At 28.5% G+C, this 17717-nt stretch overlaps 1 protein-coding gene across 4 annotated transcripts in view; it reads left to right on the top strand.

Moving 5' to 3' along the window:
- Positions 1-16095, top strand: part of Cul4 (cullin 4) — a 22330-nt gene extending 6235 nt beyond the window's left edge. For 3 of the 4 annotated variants that reach the window (XM_014425612.3, XM_014425613.3, XM_014425609.3), the window contains 10 exons: positions 43-189; positions 4379-4565; positions 4675-4867; positions 4948-5084; positions 7662-7835; positions 7916-8137; positions 9012-9119; positions 10947-11117; positions 12433-12585; positions 14634-16095. In XM_014425612.3, coding sequence (XP_014281098.1) covers positions 43-189; positions 4379-4565; positions 4675-4867; positions 4948-5084; positions 7662-7835; positions 7916-8137; positions 9012-9119; positions 10947-11117; positions 12433-12585; positions 14634-14729 — 1588 coding nt within the window. In that variant the 3' untranslated portion in view covers positions 14730-16095. The remainder of the gene's footprint in view (positions 1-42; positions 190-4378; positions 4566-4674; positions 4868-4947; positions 5085-7661; positions 7836-7915; positions 8138-9011; positions 9120-10946; positions 11118-12432; positions 12586-14633) is intronic. The other variant, XM_014425610.3, reaches the window with a different exon arrangement.
- Positions 16096-17717: the final 1622 nt, after the last annotated feature.

The raw sequence follows: 17717 nt of genomic DNA, 5'->3' as shown, positions 1-17717 counted from the left end.
TTTTTTTTTTTTTTTTTAACATTTCTATATTATTCTCTGTAGGTTCCTACAAGCTACTGAAAGACTGTATGGAGCTGAAGGACAAAAACTTATTTTAGAACTTGAAGTTCCTGAATACCTTCATCATGTTGACAAGCGAATTAATGAAGAAAATGAGCGCCTCTTACACTACTTAGATCCATCTACCAAGTAAAAAAAAATATTTTTTTATTATATTTTATAGATATTTAGTTCATTAAGATATGATGTTTAATAGTTCCCCATTCAAACTTTACAAAAATTCTTTGTCGAATTTACATTAATTGAAACAGCCATCAGGGTTCCCACTTGCCTGAAAGTTAAGGATTATGTAGGGTTAGGATAAAGTTGTTAATTCATTGTAAATTTATTTAAAGTTGGGAAAGTTATCATCAGATCTAAACTTATTATTCTTGCTTAATTTTTCATAAACTATGATATAGTATTTTTAATAATATATACTTTATAAAGAGGCCATTGTAACTGAATGTATTAGGACTTTGCCATAGTATACTTCAGTTTGCAGTAGTGTTGGTTCGATTCCGGTCTGGCTGAATTGACTTTTATTTTGTGGTAGCCCCATGTAATGAAAATTCGGCCATGCTACTATGGCAAGAATAGGTTGGTAACCTGTGGGATAACCTCACTCTGTTTGTTATAAATGTCCAGGTATACCTTATAAAGAAATGTATTTATAAATAACTATTTATCGATTTTAAAAATTAAAAAACAAAACAATGTTAATAAGAAATTAAAGAATATTATGTTACGTATTGGTATATAAATATATACAAACTACTGTATTTAGGTTTGTAATAAAAAACAGATAAACGGTATAACTGATATAAACGGTGCTAGTGTATAGTAAGTGTTTAATAATGAGATGTAGATAGTTGACCGTAGATTAATGCTTGAAGAAGTTTATCGGGGGGGTGCGGTCAGCAAAGAACAACATAAATAAAGTGGTCAGTTAGTTGCTTCCCGTCCCCTTTACACGCCACTATCCCTGATGAAGACCTGAAACTCAGGTCGAAACGTCGGCATAAAATAAATAAATATTGTTTTGTTTATTTATGTTGTTCTTTGCTGACCGCACCCCCCGATAAACTTCTTCAAGTAAGTGTTTAAATTGTTATGTCTTAAGGGTGGAGTACATAAGCAGTTTTAAGTGAATTAGTAACAAGTCAAGGTACATAGTTTTGGCATCAGCTGGAGTAGCTATGCTCTTTTCTAAATTTTGTTTTATTCAGGTGATTCTAAGGATTTAAAAAAAATATATTCATATCTCTATTAATGCTGTTATTTTAATTATCAAATTCAATTTATTTTTCTTAAAGTTAAAATAACAAATAAAATTTGCTTATATTTACCTGTAATGCATTCTCCAGGTGTAAAGTAGAAAAAGAAGTAATTATTTAAAAATATTGTTTATCAGAATTTATCTTAACAAATCTTGGAAAAAGTTGGAATTTCAATAAACCTTAAATCAACATGTAACTAGATAGAGGATGAAGTTTTTCTTTACTTTGTGACTCAAAAAGAGTAGTTTCAGCTCAGTGAACTGATATGAGGATACTGTCCATTTGAGTTGGTTTTTTTTTTTTTTTTTTTTTTTTTTTTTTACCAAGCCACCTATCATTCAGTTGGTAAAAACTTTTAGTACTTTGTATCAGTTCATGAGTGAATCTTAACAGATCTCTGTCTATAAGAAATTAGTTATTTTTTGCTGGTCAGGAACCATTACTATGGATTGTTTCTCTTGGGGTTCTTATAATAATAATAATATTCTTTATTGATTCTGGGATTGATCCCTTTAGAATAATATACAGGCGTCAAAATTAGGCTTTAGAGCCTTAAAGTGAAATACGAAATAAAAATGATATTATAAAACGTCATAAAATATAATAAAATAATGAATTTAAATAGGTAAAAATGAACAACAATAATTAACAGAATATATAAAATAAGAATAGAACAAATAAAGTAAAACCATATGTCATATCATAAAACTTAAGATGAGAAACACTTCTGATAATAAGTAATAGAAAAAAACAATGATAAAAATCAAATATAATTAAACTAAAAATAATGAATGGAAAGGTACGATTTCTGCTAATATCCAGTTTTACAAGAATAAACAAAAATCTGAGACATTAAGTACAGAAAATATATAAACCTTGTTTGAAACTTTTAATTGTTATTCTTCCGGAATTGGGTGGACAGAAGGTGGTCGAAGATACGGGATTTGAAGATTGAAAGGGTATTAGAATTACGAATGAAAGAGGGAATAAAATTCCATAGGGATGAGGAAAGATCTACCAAAGGCTGCGGTTCGATGGGCAGTTATATATTAATGCGAAGGCCATGAGTGGGTATGCGGGAATACACTGAGGATTTAAATTGAAGGATATCAGAGATGTACAGTGGACAGCGGTTTGATAAGCGATTGGATAACTTGATAGAGGAAGGAAGCAAGAAAATATTTACAACGGAAGAAGGGATAAAGTCACTTCAATTCTTCATAAAATCGGGTGACAGAGGAGTCCCTGGGGATTAATTAACCGTTTTAATTTTGTTTTGAGATCCCCTGAGACACCCACATAAACCACACAGCAATAATCAAAGTGGGGGAATATTAAGAAAGTAACCAGGAGCCTATGGGTTTCAAAAGGAAGTAGGTGATGAAGATAGTTTAAATGCTTTAGGGTGGAGAAGGTATGATGGGAAATATCGAAGACGTTGTTTTTCCAGGAGAGAGTTTGGTCTATTGTAACACACACCAAGGTTTTTAACGTATGAATGGAATTGTATTGGATTCTTGTTTAGGAATAAGGTTGGAATATGAGGAATAGTTTTCAGGAGGTGATTGGATCCTATTACGATTGCTATGTCTTCTCTGCATTCAACTTAAGCTTGTTTTCTTAGTGTCCTGTTATCAATAACTGCACTCTAGTAGAACCAAGCCTTTTGGAATATGTGCTGGTATTAAGTTACAAATTATACTTGTAATTTAGTGTTAAAATTAAGATAACCATACTATAAGAGAATTTTTGAAATAAATTTTTTAATCAGAAATGCTACCTATATACCTCTGATACTTATCTAAATAACTAACTGTAAACTAGATGCAATAAATTTCAAATTTTAATTAAAACACTTTTTTTTTTCCTTCTCAAAAAATCGTTGCATTACATTTTTCCGATTCATTCTTTCCCTCTTTTTTTTCTCAGCCATATCTTCACTATCCTTTCTATTTCACTCTCTCATACCTCCCTCCTCCAGTGATCCTTAACATATATTCAATCCATTACACAAATTCAATTTAAATTAAGCAAAATTATCAATGATTAGAAATAAGTAAAAATAAAATAGACAAAGCAGTATAGAACAGTTAAAGATACAATTAAATAGGTTAAAAAATAAAAAAAAGAATATTAATATCCAATGTCCTCAGAGCTAATTATGGTGTCATAATGATGCATCAGACAGTCCAAATTAATTATTCAGCCAAGATTGCAACCTCCCCAATGCTAACATCTTGGTCTCTTAAGATGCTTCTTGTTCTATTTGAAATTGTTCTATGAAATGAAAACCAGAGACCTCTCACGGTGAATTCTCTCTCTGAAGGTCTTGCGGAATGTGTTTCAGACTTTCTGCTGGATTTACAATCTTCCCTCTGCTCTTTGCTGGCTCCTGGGACTCCACATAGGAGAGCATAAGTAATATTTAATTTCAGGATGTTCACCCATTCTGATCCCGAGAGTATTTACTTCTCACACATATATCTGTTAACTTTCGGTGTCTCTTTGAAATGGCGAACACCAATGGCCTTCCCCCTGCAATTGGCCCATTCTTCAAAAGCATTGCCCTCAGTTTGGTAGTCCTGATTAAAATCAAGTCTTTCAGCATATGCCGTAATTTCCATTTCGTAATTGTATTTAGACTGGAACAATGAATCAGGAACATTCAACAGTTGATAAGTCAATCTAAACTACAAAATCCTCTTGACTTGTTAACATTGATTCTCTGACTGCTCTGACTTTAAACTATAAAAATAATTCTTATTCTTCAACTAAATTTAAATTTACTATAATAAACTTCAAAAGTAGGTTTTATATTTAATGAAATTAAACTAATTAATTTATTATAAATAAAAAGTTACGGTAAATGATTAACCTTAACATTTTATTTTTTAATATTTGAATGTTGCTAAAGTTTTTTTTCATGATTTTATAATTACTGACTTTTGAGTCTCTGATTTAATCTGTTGTTTTTTCTTTTTAATTTTAATAATGATCAATGTTTTTCTTTAGGTAAAATAGGTATATTGTATTATAATAAAGTTGATTGTCTTTGTTAGATGGTGTTTAATACATTCTGTGGAAAAGCAACTTTTAAGCGAACACCTCGTCACAATCCTTCACAAAGGTTTGGATTCTTTGTTAGAAGAGAACAGGGTTGAAGACTTAACTCTTTTATATAATTTATTTACCAGGGTTAAAAAAGGTCTTGTCGAACTATGTGCAATGTTTAATGGTTATATCAAGGTAAATTTCAAAATAAAATATTATCAAGAGCTATAAGTAGTTATAGTAATTTTATACTTTGTGTATTTTATACTTTCGTTCTGTAATTTGTTCATTCTGACTCATTTAGAAAAAAGGAAGGACAATAGTAATCGATCCAGAGAAGGATAAAACAATGGTTCAGGAACTACTCGATTTTAAAGATAAAATGGATAATATAGTAACAGTTTGTTTTCAAAAAAATGAAAAATTTGGTAATAGCCTTAAGGAAGCTTTTGAACATTTTATTAATCAGCGAACCAATAAGCCTGCGGAACTGATAGGTATTTTACAATGGTCTTCTGTAGTATACATGAACAATGATGCCTTATTCTTGAAATAATTAATAATATATTTATTTTAGCTAAATTTGTCGATGGAAAACTACGAGCTGGAAATAAAGAAGCTACTGAAGAAGAATTAGAAAGATTATTAGACAAAATTATGGTTTTGTTTAGATTTATCCATGGAAAAGATGTTTTTGAGGCGTTTTACAAAAAGGTAAACATTTAGATATTTAATTCAATTGAGTATAATATAATATATGTATACATATATAATAGATATATATTTTTAAATAATATATTAGCAAAGGAAAGTACAATTTTTGTACTGAGCGAGTTATAATTTTCAATGTAATTCATATCATAACATTTATCTTGTTAATTTAAATGCACTGAGGGTTCATGAATATTGGGGACATGAGTTCAAACAAATAAAAATAGAATATGTAATTCTACTTATATGTAGAGATACCTTCAGTTTTTGTGATATTACTACTCCAGTTAAGTCAGTCTGAAGCAGGCAGTTTCCAAACATCTAGACGGCACTAAAAGGGCTAATTCTATATTGCATTTGAATTCCTTTTAACTATTTTATTAAGACTGTGAAAATATATAACTTAAATAATGAATAAATATTTTCTATATCTTTCAATTATAGTAATTGTATTTTCATTTCATCATCCTTGGAAGATATGTATCTTCCACACATGTATTGTGTGCATGTGCACATTTGCATTAATAGAATAACTGCTACTATTTAAATATTACCTTTGTAGTATACATGTGTCATTCCCACCCCTTCTATAGTCTTTTCATCTTACTGAACATATTGACATTTTATATCAACTTTATTTACTCATAGGAAGTATAATGATTACTAGTCTATAGATATTGTTGAAATTATAACTCCTAAAGTATTTGTTAGTAGTTTTTTTTATTTTTTGTAGAAATCTGCTGAGAGGACAATTTTTATTATAATCAAAAATATATTTTAATGGAGGAAGATGTCCTGGGTGGTGGTCAAAAGAGGAACTCAAATATTACATAACCATTATCTATCACTGTTTTGCTCCACTTTGTAGGGTTTAATCAGGGACTAAAACAAGATATAAAAACTCAAAATATATTCTAAATGAGGTAGGAATATAAGATGCCATGAAATGTGACATAAACTTTAGTAGGACTATGAGATATAAAAACTATTTGGAAATTATATAAAAATGAACTGTGCAAATTAAAAGAAAATAGAAATAAGGTGATTCCATTATTCTTAGTTCTATTTTTTTAAATCTACTTTGCTCATTTTTATATAATTTTCACATAGGTTTTACATCTTATAGTCCTACCAATTTCATTTCATCTTATACTTCTACCCTGTTTAGAATATATTTTTAGTTTTTGTATCTCATTTTTAGCCCTGATGAAGGCCTAATATGGGGCGCGAAATGTTGGTTGGTGGATAATAAATAATAACTTCATACTATTTAAGTTCCTTTTTTGACTTCCACCACCTGGACTCTTCCTTCATTAATTACATATGGTCAATTAACGATCTTCTGGCACAAATAAAGTTAGAGTTTTGCAATTTTTAATTTTGATGTATCAACAATTGTAATAGTAATACTGAAAGATCATATCTATACTGTCTAATCTATACATAGTGGAAGAAAATATTTTCCTTTATTATTGATTTTATTCTTATCCCCTTTTTCCATCTTTTAGTTTGTACTTTAATTTATATTTCTTCTTTTTTTTATCTGTTATTTTTTCCATTTTCATTAATTGTCTAAAACCTTTTATTTTAGTATTCTTTTTTAATTTTTATGTTTCAGTGTACATCTTTTGAATTTTTCATTTACTTTGTTCATTTATGTATACATGATTTAAGTGTTTATATGTTTTTTAACCCCGATAAAGCCCTGCAACGTGGGGCGAAATGTTGGCTCAATATAAATAGTTTAATCACTATTTGAGTTTTTCTTTGACCACACTCGGACCATCTTCCTTTTATTATAGTATTATACATTTGTAAAAATTTTCCCAATATGTTTTATTAGCAGTTCTTTTTACTGAGGAATGTCAGTTTTCTGTTCCAAGCTAATAAATCTATAAAAAATAAATTGACTTTGAGATATATTTATTTACCAGGATCATGAATTATTTTTTAGTTCTCACTTGCTGTCTCTTTATGTTAAAAATTAATTACTGATTAGTTTTTGAAAATTTTAATTCACTTTATATTCAGAAAATAATACATTTTACATAAGTTCTCACTGCTGTTATGTATCGTCAATTTTAAGTACATGGCTAGCAGTGTTTATTTTATCTATACTGCACTGTTCCGGTCTCTTAACAGAAATTATTTTAATGTTAAAATATTTAAATTAAAAACCCAAAAACTAAAAACACTTATTTCACATACAAATGATTAAGAAAAGATCTAATAATCCTATATTTCAAAGGAATATTTACAAATCATTTAGACTTATGAAATAAATTTTTATATATAACACATACATTTTATTTTATCATTAAAATTACCATTTTTTTTCTCCACACTATTAAGATATAAATATTAATCAACTTTTCTTATATTATTAATAATATTCACTTTTAATTGTTCAATTTCCAGTATATATGTTCTGTTCCTGGTAAAAGTCTATACTCTTTGTTTTTGTTTAAAATGTAACCATGGTCAATCATTAAACATATATTTATATATATTTTTTTTTTACAGCGTGCCTTATGGTTTTCTATTATAATCATCTAATATTATGATTTATTGTTATGTTAGGATCTTGCTAAAAGATTACTTGTTGGGAAGTCGGCGAGTGTTGATGCTGAAAAGAGTATGCTGTCTAAACTAAAGCAAGAATGTGGAGGAGGTTTTACATCTAAACTTGAAGGAATGTTCAAAGACATGGAATTGAGTAAAGATATTAATGTGGCTTTTAAGCAGGTTAATAATGTTTGTTTTGTTTTTCTTTATCTTAATACATTTGAAGTACCCTTGTTAAAATATATTTTAATGGCTAATGTTAATTACAGTATATGAGTAACTTGAAAAATTCTTCGCCATTGGAATTAACTGTCAGTATCCTTACTATGGGATATTGGCCAACGTATCCTGTCATGGAAGTTAATGTGCCTCCAGAAATGGTTCAGTTCCAAAATCATTTTACACGTTTCTATTTAGGAAAACATAATGGTCGTAAACTGCAATGGCAGCCTACTCTTGGTCATTGTGTTTTAAAAGCTGAGTTTTCTCAGGTTAGTTGTTATTTTGATTTCCTGGTAATAATGATAATTTTTTTTTTTATTTTAAGACAACTTAGTCCTTCATAATTTTAATAATAATTTAATTAAGTGCCTTGTTATGGTGGTTAGGGATTGAACATAAAAATTTATTAGCCTTCTCAGTTATGGATGAGAAAGTTAAAAAGAAGTGAAAAGAGTCAAATTTTTTGTATATTATGTATTAAACATAAACTTTAAAAAGAATAACATGAACATTTCTAAAAAATAGGATGCAATATTACAAATAAAAATTCTCAGCTGAAATTCAATAAAATAGTAATACATTGTATTTAAATTAAATTGAGATTGTAAACAAAAAATTATGACACTTAAACTAATGTGTGCTTAAAGTTAATATTGGAGATAAAAAAAAATAGAAAACAAAATAAATCCTTATTGCATATAATAAAAATTAAGTTGCCTTCAAGGAACGTGGCCTAATTCCCTCCCCTTAGCATCCTTTTTGCTTAGGAGTACTGGAATGTGTAAATGAAATTTTTGTCCCTGAAGATGCCATGAAAACCAATTGTTTACGAATTCAAATTGGTGAATTATTCTTGCCTTAAAATGTAACAAGTTTACCATAATCTTAAATAAATTTCATACAACATTAAATTATATATATTTATTTTCAACATGTTGACCACAACACTATCCTTAATCCCAAATAAATAAATAGTTATTTGACGAATGATTTGAAATTTTATTTAAAGAAGTTTTTCAAGAAGAAGGCAATGTCTTTAAATACTTAATTTATACTTTGGTTGTATTTAATCAGTCATTAACATCTACATTTATCAAAGTGTCTTTATTTTAAATTAAATTGGTATTGTGTTATATTTTGTAGGGTAAAAAAGAATTGCAAGTATCTCTTTTTCAAGGACTTGTACTGCTTTTGTTTAATGATTGCAATGAAATTAGTTTAGAAGATATTAAAGCTGCAACTAATATTGAGGTATGTTATTTCATTTTTGCTTAGAAATAAATAATGAAGTTTTGATTGTGTAAAGAATATATTTTATATTATTAATATTTTTTAATCCATCTTTCAAGTTTCACATTTTGTATTTTCAAAGTTCTAATTAAATTTCTGAATATTTGTTGGCTTTGTGTTATAGAAATATTATCACTTTCACCAAGGCATTTAGGTGCAGATTAGCTCTAATAGACAGGAATTTTTTTATAAATCTTTGTATTGCTATGAATATGTTTATCCAGCACTTACATTTATATTCATGCTATTTGTTGCCATGCAGACCAATAGATATTGGATATCCTATATGATTCCGTTTCTGCTGGTATTGTTGGTATTGATCTGTAGTTGGTTAAAAAAGGCAAAACTGACTCCAAGCAAGCTATAGGCAATCGGTTGTTGTCAGTGACCTCTTCCTATTGAAGAGGTCAGTTTTTCATTTGGAAATCATTACAGCTTTAGTTGATGTGAAAAATGAATAGCACCTTTGGTTAGGAAAAGAAGTTCAAATCTTGGCCACCTCGGTTGCCTTTTAGTTTCATCTAATCCTTATTTGTCCTTAGCGTCCATTGCAGTCTTAAATCCCATGATAGCTCCAATTTCTTTTTAGATCTAGTACCATGAAGTACAACGTAACTATTTCATGGTCATAATTACTTAGGGCTTTTCTGACAGCAGAGATGGGTAAAAATTAGTTATAGATTAAACTAACAGCTAAAATATGCCATTCAAGAATGAACCATTGATAAATAAATATCGTATCCATGACAATTTTAGCTATTAGTTTCAACTAATTTTTGCCCAACTCTGTCTTGACAGTAATGCTTCCTTCAACGTGGTAGTTTTTCCCAAGCTCGTGAAGGAAGATCTATATGCATAAGTGTTGAAACAAATGTAGATTTGTCAGCAGTTTTTAAATGCTTGTTCAAGTCCAATCCCAATGGAGGTATAATTTGGTTTTGAGTGTTCGTACAAGTTTTAATAATATATATATTTTTTACATGAATTACATATTTATTGTATATTTGTGTTACACCATTGCTGTTTTTCAATTTCAGGCGCTTTTTAAATATTGATCTATCTTAAAATTTCCCCTTTTTGTGTTATGATCTCCTCTTGTGAGATTGTGATGTCATGCATCGACCAAACTACTTGCTATAATTATCTGTTGGAAAAGTCAGATAAGTAAGGCTACCACGGAGGGCGGGAGTGGAGGGTTTCATGCAGTTTTTCAATTTCAGGCACTTTTTAAATATTGCTTGATTAAACTATCTTAAAGTCTCCTCTTCCCGTTTTAAGCTAATATTTCATTAGTGATAAAGGACCGTCACTCCCTGAGGGTCTTAGCGGGGCGGGGAAGGATTGCCTTTTTTGTGTTCTGATCTGCTCTTGTAAGATTGTGACATGTTGTACATTGATACGCATGTCCTTAAAAGGCGATATGCTCTCAAGAGCATGGAGTACATTTGTTAAATCAATAAACTGCCCTCTCAAAAGAAAAAATAAATAAATTTTAAATTTGTAGTCTGTTAAAAATTTCCCTTTAGTTTTTAAAAGAATCTAAATCAAACAGACCAATGCCATGTTTATTTCTAGTTGTGATACTGTTGCTTAAAATCTTACATGTATTTCAAACCAGTTTGATGTTTTGAACATCACATGAATTTAATGTAAATGAAAGTGTCATTAAAATTATTTCTTAGGATCTCAGTTCAACAGTTTTTAGAAAGCTTGAAAGTTAGATTTCATTTTATATATCTAATATTTTCTTATATATTTACTTATTCTAATATTAGTTTTCTTGAACAGGATGGTGAACTGAGACGGACATTGCAGTCTTTAGCGTGTGGAAAAGCAAGAGTTCTTACTAAGAGTCCAAAAGGAAGGGATGTAGAAGATGGTGACAGGTTTCATTTTAATTCTGATTTCACAAACAAACTTTTCCGAATCAAGATTAATCAAATTCAGATGAAAGAAACAGTAAGCTTTTCTTTTTTTTACTTTTAAATTAAATCTTAGAAAATATTACCTACTGTATTCAAAATGTTTTGTATATTATTGTTTAACAAGTTCTCATTAGCTGCATTGTTTCCATGTCAATATTTGATCAAATTTTCAAATCCATTGGGAAAGTCCTTGACGTAATTGGATTTGTTGCTACTTAAGTGTTTTTCATTACAGGCAGTCTCAATTTTAACTCACTTAAAGTTGGAGTTACGTTGTTGTTAAAACAATTTATAATAAGAACCATTTAGCCTCAAAACGAATTTTAATTTTTGTCACTGGAACAAATACATTAATTTTATTTATAAAACCAAGCTGTTAAAAATCAATTTAAATGAAACGTGAACCTATTAAATTCATTTTAAAAAGTTTTAAATAAAAAAAGAAATATTTTGATTGTCTGAAAAAGACATAAAATCAATTATTGCTTTCCAAGAAGCAACCGAATGCAATATGAGTGAACATTCTGTTGTATATATTGCACAAATATTTCAAAAAATCTCTTCCTTTTTTTTTTTTTTTACTTTATGTAAAATCAACCTTTTATTACCCTTGTTAAGAATGATAACCATTTAGTATTTTATAAAGGAAAATCGGAAGTACAAGTGTCCTGTCTGGGTAAAATTCCTCAGAAGCTTTTTGAATAATGTTGAGTGTGCAAAGTATGTATTCATGCTGAAAGTGGAAAATGAAAGTATAAAGATTAAGTGATGGAGGTTTCGTGAAAAAAAAAAAAGTTTACCGACAACTATATTTCAAATAATAATTAAAGACTAAAAAAACACTGCTTATTGAAATAAGAAGTCTTTCCTCAACTGATTTGGCAAGATGTATTTACATTTTTGTCTAACAGAACTTAATTTAAGTCTTAAATAACTTTCCAAGGAAGGGAACCAACATTAGTATACATACTGCTTGTATCTTTATGAAGGAGAAGATCTGTTCCATTCATTATAGCACTTTGTTTTGGTATGAGGAAAATATCACCCATTAGGAAAACTAAATTAGAAAAATTCTCATCTCTATGACAAAATATAACAGCAATAATCTTTCTTTGTAGTCTGTTATAATTATGAGAAACTTTAAAAAAGGGATAGAGAAATTTTATCTTCTTGTTTTATTTATTTTTGCGTTTACACCATCTCTTATTATTTTTGTTTAATATAACTAATTGTTAGAAATATGTTAATTAAATATATAGCTTGAGATTTATAACTTTAGGTTATGTTTGTTTATTTTCATGTTTCATAAAATTACCTTGTTCTTTAAATTATTTTTGTATGATTTATAGAATGAAGAGCAGAAAGCAACTGAAGAAAGAGTATTCCAAGATAGGCAGTATCAAATAGATGCAGCAATTGTCCGAATCATGAAAATGCGCAAAACTTTAAGTCATAATCTTCTCATAAGCGAATTGTATAATCAGTTGAAATTCCCAGTAAAAGTAAGTATTCAACATTTGCTCAAAGTAAATGTTATTTGTATATTTGAGCTTGTGTTATTCATTGTGTTATGGCATCACAAATATGAGATTTATGTGTGAATTACAAGGTATTAAGTTTCTAAGTTTCATGAAATTTCAACCATTAGTTATTGAGATGTATAAGTTCTAGATACTCTACTTCTGACATTTTCAAAGCAATGGACTGTGTCGAATTTCCTTGTTTTGATTAAACAATTTTTCTTTTTTATGGGAAAAAAATAACGTTTAAGCTTAGCTAATGTTGAAAACGACTATTTGTCAGAGGTTTGCTGAGCTTAAATGGGGCCTTACAGATATCGATGATGCTGAATATTCAGGATGTCTAAACAAGGTCACATGAAAAGAAGAAAATAACATTTTAAAAATCAAAATTTCAATTCAAAAATTGTTTTGAACAACTGTTAAATGAAATTATAAGAGATAGATGGCACAATAAAAATATCGAAGAATACAATATTTTCTATGAACCATGAACATTTGGGGAAGAGAAAACTGTTTTCCAAATGGGGAGGCATGTTTGCTTACAGTGGAACAAAAACAATGTTATGATGACTCAGAGCACTGTTTAGGGTTAAAAACAGGAAATGCTTGTGTCAATTACATTATTGAATGAAACATGAATCCGTCTTAACATTTCTGGGGGGAATTTACAGTCAGCATCGGGTGAAAGCCATCCAAAGACAACAGTTAGGCAGAAAGATTTTTGTTAGTGTTTTTATTGGATGAGCTTGGTGTAATATTCTACCTGGATAAAGGAAAAACTATCAATAGTAAATTGGAGTATGAAATGAAAAAGAAATGGCCCTGTATGGCTGAGAAGAAAGTTCTCTTTTACGAAGACTATGTGCTTATGTTATTATTACAATTAATAATATGAATGACCATAGTCAAGCTAGACAGATAGAGCTGCAGTCAAGAAGAAATAAAAAATATAAGAAAGAAATAACTGTCAGTCCCTTGTTGAAATCTTCATTGATCACATTAGCCCTGATGAAGACCTGGGATTAATTTTTAATTAATAAACATCTATAAGATTTATCCTTATATAATTAAAATCCGTATGGCTACATTGAACTCATACTGCTTAAAATAAAAATTTTGTTTAGAATAATACAATTTTATTTGTAAGTCCATATCCAAACTTATACTCCAGAGCATCATAGTTTTTAAAGGTTTAATTCAAGCTTTGTGATAATTAATTGATATACATTCACTTTTTATATTTATGTTTGAGTTCTACCAATGTTTGTGCCATTTTATCATTAACAGCAAAGTTACTTGTTGTATATATTTTTATACAGTTGTAAATAACAACAAATAAATTATTATATAACATTTATCCTAGATATTTCAGTTTTCATTTTCCATTTCTTTACTCAAATTGTTATATTTATATGGAAATTGTGATTTCCATGTCATTCTTGTAATATTTATTGGATACAAATTGCCTTAAAATAGTTCACATATTTTTATTATATTAGATATTTATATTAATATTATCGATATAAAATTATATTGATGAGATGATAGTTGACCATGGATAATATTTATGAGAAGATGGTTGGGGGTGCGGTCAGAAAATAACACAAATAAATAAAAAACTTATAACTTATTTGTGTTAATTCTTTCTGATTTTTTATTTGTTTGTTATTTTTATGGCTCTACTCATAAAATATTTAATATTATTAATTTCCATATGATGCGGATGATTTGAAAAGTAGTGTAATATAATATCACTCGCCTTTTTTATTTTATCCATTCTGTAATAAGATCCCATTTTCTCTGTTTATTTTCATCTTCAAATGTCTTTTGAGTCATTATTTTCTTTCTTTATGAATTTTATCTTTTCATCTTTTTTTTTTTTTTTTTTTTTTTTTTGAGGCTGTTAGAAGAGGTCATACATTATATCTTTATATACCTACTATGCACAAAATATCATCCACATATTTTAAACAGAATTTTGGATAATGTAATAAAATTGTTTTATCTATTTTATTATTTTTTTTTAGCCGGCAGATCTAAAGAAAAGGATAGAATCACTGATAGATAGAGATTACATGGAACGTGATAAAGACAACCCGAACCAGTACAACTATATGGCGTAGTGATTTATTATGAGAGATGGTCTCAGTGTGTACAGTGATCTTAATATATACATATATATATATTATTAATTTTTAAAGCTGTTTCGTCTAACGAACCATAGATTTTTCACTATGTTATGCATCGAGGAGCGGACACCGATGTTTATATTGTAATGATATCTTGTGATTGTATAAAGAATTATTGTCGTAAGGGGTTTTTCCTCTGGTGTGAAGGACTGTTTTTAGTTTAATGAATTTATCATGTGAATTTTTTTTTTTTTTTAATTTAAAAACAACTGTTGAAATTGTGAATATATGATATGTAGGATTATATATTGTAAATATTGATATATTTAGTAGGTGAATTCCTGATAATTGTTTATTATGAACCTGATTTTAATCAGTGTAAGCTTTTGTTTGAAATTTTGAAACAAAATTACAACTGATATCCTCTTAAAAGCTGCACCTAAATTCATTCTCCTTCCAATTTAGTTAATTGTCACTTATTTAATGCATAAATTTGTAGTTTTTATTTTCAATATGAGAAATTCCTTATATTAAATGATTGTCAAACATTGAGAGTATATTTCAGTATTAATTCTCTTCATTTATAGAGCAGCTTTTTTTTTTTTTTTAAGTATTGTTACCAAATTTTGAAAGAGAAAGTTTTTTTAGATGTTATTGAGGTTTTTTTTTGTTTGTTTTTTAATTTTATTTATCATCTAAATTTTTAAGGTAGTTTTTGGATCCACTAAGTGTTTTCAATGCCTCATCATCTTTTAAATGCTTGAATTAGGTGCTTAAATTTTGATGTATTTATATTTTTAATACTGTGAGAGAAATATGAGTAAATATTTAAAAAAAAAAAGGAAAAAGAAAGAAAGTGATAAAAAAAAAAGAAAAAGCAAAAAGGAAGTACTCTAAGGAATAAAAATACCTCTTATTGCAAGATTAGTTCTCCCTACCTAAATTTATTTATATCTTATTAAGTAGTTGTTTTTCTAACGGTTTTCTACAACTTGAAGAAAATTAATAAGACTTGCTAAACTACCTAATATTTAGTTGCTTTCTCCAAATAAATTCCTTCTTCTGTGATATGTTATTTGAAGCAATGAGTAGCTTAAAAATCATAAGATATATATATAATTTTTTTTTTCTATAAATTAAGAAATTTCTATCCTATTATTTTATTTACAAGTGTCATCTAAAATAAATCAAGGGAAGAAATCTTAGTTAAAAAAGGAGGATATCTGTTTCCCACATTCTCCTATTGATGATTATGAATCAGGTTAACAAAAAGTAGTATTAGAAATACATGAATATTTTCCTGCTGTTATTAATTTTTAGCATATACATAATTTAAAATATATTTTCTAAAATTTTACAACTGTATTAATAATTTATATTCCTTGACATATTTATATTATTTTATTGCTGCAGTATTAAGTATACAAAAGGAAGAGAGAAACATTATAGATGACCTTTTTACTGTTTCCAGAAGACAATTTTTTCTGTATCAGTTGTGAAAAAAAAAACAGATGTCGAATTTCCTAAAAATTGAATTAACTGGGTTTAAACTTTCCTTTGAACTTCTTAAGTTGTGTTCACTTGGTTAAGTCTAGGTACTTTCTATTCAATGGAAAGCAACTAGACTTAGCTAATCTATCATAACTTAAAAGATGTCCTGGTAACAGTTTAAACCAAGTTAACTAAATTTTTATGAAATTCAACTTACCTAGTTTTTATAATTTACAGACAATAGTTTCTTAGGCTTTCCAAGTTTATTTTTTTAAGTTGTTTGGAAGATAAGTGTTCTATTAAAGAAATCTAACTGCTGCTAAATCTAAATGTAACTGCTCACTGCTATACCTTTACCTTAACCTGTGGGTTAACCTTTTTTTATGTACCAAAATGTATCTAATGATGAAAAAGTTAAGGGTCATTCTCTCAAACTGGCTAAATTGCGAGTGCATATCTAAAATCTTTTTCTTACGTTTTTAGTCTTATATTTTTATTGTATGACCTTAAGCATGTCTAAGAACATTCATGAATTGGCCACAAACAAATTAATTTATTATTTTGTTATAATTTTAATTTTTTTTAGGAAGAGTGAATTGATTCTATTGACAAAAAAAAATGTCAAATGGTCAATAATTATTGATAATTTGGTTGGTTGCGAGCAAACACAAACATCGATGTTGTTGTTGCTTCCCACATAATCACATTATGAATAGATCAGAAAGTATCTTCATTTACTTATTCCATATTAAATTATACAAATACACAATACTGGTATGGTTAAATAACGTCTGCCAGTTGGATTTTCTATTGCTTATGATTCCTAATCATTTTGTTTCTATCTTATTATAATTGAACTGCTATTAAAAATTGTCAATAGTTCAGAGCACATTTCACTTACAACAATAACATTTATAACATCAATTCAATCTTTGTCTTACAATATACATTTGGGTAAATATTTTTCCTGTATGATTCTGAAACTCCTGAGACCAAGGAACAGCTGCTTGCTAACTGAAGTATGTTTTCATTCTCCTTGACACACACACATATATATATATATATATCATATGTCCTTAAACCAAAGTTTACAGTTAAAATTAGAAAGTTCACTTCTAATCTAAAGACTGTCTTAATCAATTCAATAGGGTTTCCATCATTTATTTACAGCATTAAAGTCAAGTTTTTTATATAACCAATGATACTCGGAGCCCATTATGGTTATCATTAATTCTTTTTCTTCAGCTTTACCAACAATATGCACTTTACTACTTGTGTGGCTCTACAATCCGCTGTCTAATCCTGGCCTCCTCCAGCAGCTTCAGCCAATTATCTTGGCCTATTGCAGCCCCCATCCAATTCCAGCATATTTGTTGCATCAGCAGCAACACCATCAGCCCATCGCAGCTTTGGTCTTCCTCTTCTCCTGGTACCATGGAGTGGCCTCATCAGTAATTGTCTTGGTGGATCCTCACTGCCCATCCTAACATG

This window comes from Halyomorpha halys, unplaced genomic scaffold (assembly GCF_000696795.3).
Source record: "Halyomorpha halys isolate HHAL.00 unplaced genomic scaffold, Hhal_1.1 Scaffold524.1, whole genome shotgun sequence".
NCBI lineage: Eukaryota > Metazoa > Arthropoda > Insecta > Hemiptera > Pentatomidae > Halyomorpha > Halyomorpha halys.
This window is presented reverse-complemented; position numbering and strand designations above follow the sequence as displayed.